This window comes from Daphnia pulex, chromosome 7 (assembly GCF_021134715.1).
Source record: "Daphnia pulex isolate KAP4 chromosome 7, ASM2113471v1".
Classification (NCBI taxonomy): domain Eukaryota; kingdom Metazoa; phylum Arthropoda; class Branchiopoda; order Diplostraca; family Daphniidae; genus Daphnia; species Daphnia pulex.
In genome coordinates this window covers 21,820-27,821 of record NC_060023.1, presented here as the reverse complement: position 1 = coordinate 27,821, position 6,002 = coordinate 21,820, and the positions used below count along the sequence as shown (strand labels likewise).

The 6,002-nt window shown below is 37.0% G+C and overlaps 1 protein-coding gene and 1 long non-coding RNA gene across 2 annotated transcripts; both read left to right on the top strand.

The window, feature by feature from the left end:
* The first annotated feature begins 307 nt into the window (after positions 1–307).
* LOC124197478 lies at positions 308–1,541 on the top strand. The gene is made up of 4 exons (XR_006876150.1): positions 308–587; positions 649–788; positions 848–1,147; positions 1,495–1,541. It is a non-coding gene; the product is annotated as an uncharacterized LOC124197478 (long non-coding RNA).
* A 2,748-nt stretch (positions 1,542–4,289) lies between these two features.
* On the top strand, positions 4,290–5,745 carry LOC124196675. The gene is made up of 4 exons (XM_046591831.1): positions 4,290–4,391; positions 4,499–4,554; positions 4,838–4,978; positions 5,345–5,745. Exons 1-4 carry the CDS (start codon positions 4,389–4,391, stop codon positions 5,718–5,720), a joined length of 576 nt encoding a protein of 191 aa, XP_046447787.1. The 5' UTR covers positions 4,290–4,388; the 3' UTR covers positions 5,721–5,745.
* Positions 5,746–6,002: the final 257 nt, after the last annotated feature.

Genomic DNA, 6,002 nt, shown 5'->3' with positions numbered 1-6,002 from the left:
TGGTTTTCACGTTCTCTCTTTTTATTGCTAGAAACAAAAATTATGAGCTTGAGCGCATTTCTTTTATTTAAATAATTTAGTATCAGAGATGTTTTCAATTGATTTTGGAAACAATCAACGAGACTATACAATTCTAGTTTGAATCACGGCATTCTCCCGCCCAGAAGAGATCCATATTTCTACCGCTAGGTGACAGTAGCTGCTGTCTGCGAGGCCTACCAAAGGGAAAAAAAGGGGGGAAAAAAAAGGGGAAAAAAAGGGGGGAAATAACGTAAACCCCCAAAGAAAGCGGGTTTACGTTATTCCAAATATTTCTAATGTTTATGGAAATTTATTAACCACCGTCCTATTTGCATTGAAAAAATAAGGTATATTGATGTGTCATGGAAAAGCCCAATGATGGTCTACGAGAAGAAGCTTATTCGAAAATTATCGCCCAAAACAAGACACAGTTGGATGCTGAAGCAAATGGATCAATTGAAGTTTGCAAATTGTACAACCTGGCCCCACTGCAGCACCTGAAACGGGGAAACAAAGTCAAGCTTCCTTGCAAGGAGAACCCAAAGCTTCCCATTTCCAGCACAAAGGTAAATTAAATACTTGAATGTTGTTTTATGACATACTAAATTATGGATTGTTTCTGGCTAGGTGGTTTAAATAATCTTAAGATTTTGATTAGATTGGCTGCAGTGTGCCAACATTTTCAAAACCTTTTCAAAAGCAGAAATGCAACAGCTAATAATGGAGGAAAAACTGAAGCTGGCTTCACCGAAACCGGAGAAAGAAAAGTAAAAAGTCTTTTGATACAAATTCCAAAGTTTCATGTTCAATTGTTACTCAATTGTAGACCAAGCCAACCCAATCTTTGAAGATTTGTTCAGCAGTGTTATTGACATTGTGAGTGTTGAAATCCAGAGACAATGGAAGCGTGATGCTTTTGCAGGGCTGCAGCATAGAGCACTCACTAGGTATTTTAACTTAACTCTAATGAAAAGGCTAATTGTAGATTTGATATAATGTATTTTTTTTTTTTTTACTTTTACAGGTCATGTGCTATTTTTATTTTCATCAATGGGAAAATCGGGTAACCTTGCTAACAGGTAGCAATATGGTGTGTGTCTACATTTTCAGTCATCAAAACTAATTGGTAATTCTAGTTTGTAACTTGAGTTTTTTTTTAACTTACTGAATGTTACATTTATCTTTGAGTTTACAGATAGACCTTTATCTGATTCCCACTTTGCGATATAGTCTGATCACGTGGGCCAAAACTGCTGTCCATTTTGCTGAAATTTCGTCTATTGGGGTTCAGTTTACGTTGGTTGGAATTTTATATCTGACTTGTTAACTGTGGAATCATTCAGTAAATTTTAATGCTGAAGCAATTTTCAAGTAAGATTGCAAAATGTTAACTTTATTTTTCTATTTTTCAGTGTGCTTTGCCTGTGATTTATATGTTCCTTTCTGAAGCTAAGTCTGGCTTTTTCCCTGTAGGTTTTGCTGGCCATTTGATGTTCAAGCTGTAAATGGAGATGCTGCCCAAATGACGAGATAGTGAAAGGTGTGCTGCTGCTGTCCTTCCTTGGTGTGGAGTTATCACTTATCTGTGATGTTGTGAAACCAGAACTGCCAGATGACGGCCCAGACCTAATGGTTGTTTTCTTTCAATAACTTTGAGTTGTGTTGCTGTGATGCATGAACCAATGATCATATGTGTTAACTATATTTATTTAAGTATCGGACATGAAACTGATATTGTAGCATTAGTTAACTGATTATCTCATTCATCCTTCGCATTACCATTCTGTTGATTACAGAAAATACTTAATAAATAAAGAAATGAATAGAGTAATTAAGGAATTGCGTTATATTTGTCCCACCTCCACCCACAATTCCACCACTTTTTTTTACATACAACATAACATACATACATACATACACTAAAGTTAACCCGTTGGCTGCCACGCCATACAACACGTAGGTTGTACTCTACTACTCTACGCGCCACGTCGGAAGGATCCGTGACCAAAGTGGGACTTGCCATTGCTGACAAGTCCGGGCTGACACGGTGACAGGAGAATCCATCACCGCATCGACAAGGGGGAACTTGGTGCATTGCCAAACAGGCGCCTTTCGGCGCGGCCCATGCTAAGGAGCGGGGAGAACAAAGGCGTGGCAGACAACGGGTTAACTAATACAAACACAAACATATTACCAACAACAAATGATGATCCGCGCTGACACTTTGGAGATACCGGCGACGTTGTCCATCTTCTCGAAATTTCCTCTGCATTACCTGAATAAAGAGAAATTCAATTCTTAATTACTGACAGGCCAATAAAAGTTACATAATACAGAAAGAAACAATAATCAGGTTTTTTAGCTCAAAGATTTAAATATGCAATTTTTTAAAGTTTAAATCGAGCTTGCAATGTTGAGAACTGTTAACAGAACAAAGCTCACTTGCTAGTCTTTAAAAAAAATTCCGGAAGTATACCGGAAGTAGCCACAGCGCCTCAACCATTGAGCTGTCGTCAAAATAAACCACATATTCGTGATCCCCATGAAATTTGGGGTCGATTAGGTGGGATTTAAACGAAATCCAAAATTTGGCCAAAATCGAGAATTTTCCTGAACTATAGTTCAGGAAAATTTTCGAAACCGGAAGTACGAATACGTAAAAAACAAAACATGAACTTTACCACAAATTTGACGAGGATCACGAATATGTGGTTCTTTCGTACGTCAGATGAATATTTACTAAACTACAGACTGAAATGAGTAAACCGGAAGTAGAAATAAAAAATCAAATATCGAAAACCTAACAAGTGAGCTTTGTTGCTGGAATAGTAATCGTCAGTTATCACTAAATATTTCAACAAAATAACTGCCGATAAATGTTTAAAGAGATGTGCAAAGTAACTGAAACTGACTGTTTTGACAGCAACAAATTTTCAAAAAGCCATCTAGCGTTAGAAAAAAGAAACGTCCAAATAAAATTTTTTTGCGCGCAAGAAGGGCCTGATTTTGGAATGGAATTACTGCACAGACACAGAGTTTAGCGCAAGTAGATATTTAGTAGATAATCTAGGAAAGTAAGTCAATTGTTGTTTACCTGAGCATAATCCCGCGGCGAGTGACTGCAGGTGCAGGTTGTTACAGCGGACGGAAGCGACAAGAGATTTTTGAAGAAGCGATTTTTGCGGATGTGGAAAAAAGGCAGCTTCCCAATTGATGCAGTTAACAAAGTGGCAAGTAGGCAATTGAGTAAGGCATATGTAGAAGATCTGGTAAATGTACAAGCGCATGGCAAACTCTAAGTAGCAATGGGATAAAGAAAATGATCTACATTATTTACAAATTTACACAAAATTATCTATAAAAAATCAAACTCAGAAAATAGTTACTTGTAAGTTGTAACAGGAAATGAGATGCTCTTTTTTTCTTCTTTTCAGACCTGGAGTGTTACAATTCTGGCTCGGGCATCCCTCAATGAGAGGAAAGAATTGAGGTAATCACTAATCACTAGTTGAGATTGTGATGGGTAAATGATTTGCAATCTTTTTGTTAGTATCCAACTCTTTTGGCCACTCTGTGCAGAACTCTACAAACAAATAATGTGTAAAGCTTTATGAAAATATCTATTATACTGCAGGGTTCTCACTTTTCAATGCTTAGCATATTTGTCTCTCAATAGTGGGTGGTGTCAAGTGAAGAAAGTTGGGGATCTTCATCAACTCTGCATTGGCAAATTTACCGGGTGGTGATGCCCCGGAACAACCCAGATCTGATGCAAAGGCAGTCGGACACAAGCTGGATGGAAAGACCTGGCAAACTGACCAAGCCGAGGGCCAGTCTTCATCAGTTGGCGTTTTGTTGGAGGAAGAACTGCTGCTCTCTTGTATACTTCATATGATCTCATATTCAACGAATTGTTTGGACTCAAATCCAGCGAACGTAATTCGTCATCTCCTAATCAATTTTAACAGAAAGCCGGTTACAACACATGCCATTCACGTGTAAATAATCTATTCTAAGCGCCAGTTTAAAAATATGATAAATACCATCCACTTTTTGAATTTCCTAATTTTTGCGAAATGATGTGGGATAATTAGAAATGGGTCTAAATGACACAAACTGCTGAAAATTACGGAACACGTAGGTTGACAATTGCAGACATTTTATCTTTCGTCTTTTTATTTACTCTTTTTTAGCAGACTAAAATACAAGTTTCATCGCCATCTATGATTCACATTTACAACTACTGATATGGAACAAGTCTTCGTTACGCAAAATCGCCGCCATTTTTATCGAGCACACTGATTGAAAGCGTATCGTTAGACAATCCGTACGACGTATTTTCCTTCCTCACGTTTTTCTTCATAAAAATGGTATTCCCCGTTTAGATTGTTAGATGTTACTGAATTTTAATTATTTGTGTGTGAATTTAGTTATTTGTGTGGTAACCTAGCCTATAATTTCTACTTGGAAATTCCAGCTGATCATGTGGCCTGAGCATCTGTACATTTTGCCAAGATGTCGTCTCTTTTTCCTGTACGTACCGGCTGAACGTTTTGTAAGAAACACTTAAGAACAAATCAGGTAAATAAGTTTAACTTTCTAACTGTGAGACTTAGTTAGTTGGTGAATATGTCTTAACTTGCCTGTTCAAGAACTTTTGTTGCCTACCTTGGAAAGGCTTGATAGCTGTAGGTTCCTTTGCAAAATTTAATCCGAAAGATTGTGTAGTTAACTTTAACTTCTGTCATTTTGTTTTTGTCATTTGAGACGCTGTGTCCTTGATAGTAATTGATATTTTTTTTTTTTTTTTTAACAGTCTGGTAAAGTCTGAGCTTCGTCATTGCTGCCCAATCCCCAATGTACACAGGGATTTTATGCAGCCAGCTGGAAAAGGTTGTTCCTCTTGCTACCTGTACTGCTATGTGTTTCGTCAAATGAAGAAACATGAACAACTGAAGTAATTATTTCAATCAACTTTCTAATTGTCTGGCTGATTCAAAAAGCTTGCTAACTGACACCGAGAGATTTCATAGTTAAGCTATATTTGTGTCATTTTTGTTATCATTGCATGATAATTCACTGCTTGATAGTATTTGATTTTTTAAAAAGCTGGATTAACATCCAGTTAAAGTTTTAGCTTCTCTTTCTTCTTTGTTGTAGTCTAAATCACACATTTTGTTTTTGTTTCAACAATAGCCATCAGATATTGTTTTCAGTATATTTGGTTTAACTAAAACTACATAACAAGTCATTAATTTGTCTTTTCAGACAGCAGTTCCATTGATTTGATGCTGAAGATAAATTCATTTCATTTCGGTTACAGGTTTATCGTGGATGTTCGCGAAGTTGCTGTCCGCTGTGGTACGTTGTTGCAGCCTATGCTGGTGATAAGTTTTTCTGCATCAAATTCAATTGGCCGTTCCTTGGTGCTGGTGTGTTACCGAAGTTGCATCATTATTTTGTTAAATTGTCATCGTGACTATTGCAGCTTACCGTTTCGAAGTTCAGAAGCAACAAAAACAAATATGGGATGTTTATGTCAAACAAATAATAAACATGTTTTCGGGATTGGGAAAGGGGAGGATGTTGGAGGGGGGATATTTCAAGTTTGGATACAAAAGTATTTAATTCATAACCCTATAAACATATCCCTACCAATTAATCTCCAAACCCCACTAACATACACCTACCAACCCTAAAATTTGTACCTTAAACCACATAACCCAATGTTAAACCCTATCAATGTGATGTCGGTAATAAATAAAAATTTAAATACATAAAACTCATTTTTATTATTTTTTCGAAATGTGCAAAAAATTCAATAAACAGAGCGTCCGGTACAAGACGGTTTACTACTGCACGAGTTTAAACGCAACCCGCCACCACCGCTGCGGCAATGAGACAAAAAGCGATGTTATTATTTGCAGAAATCTGCGTCAGTCAGGTTACAAGTTTTTCAAACTCAATAACTTCTGTCGAAT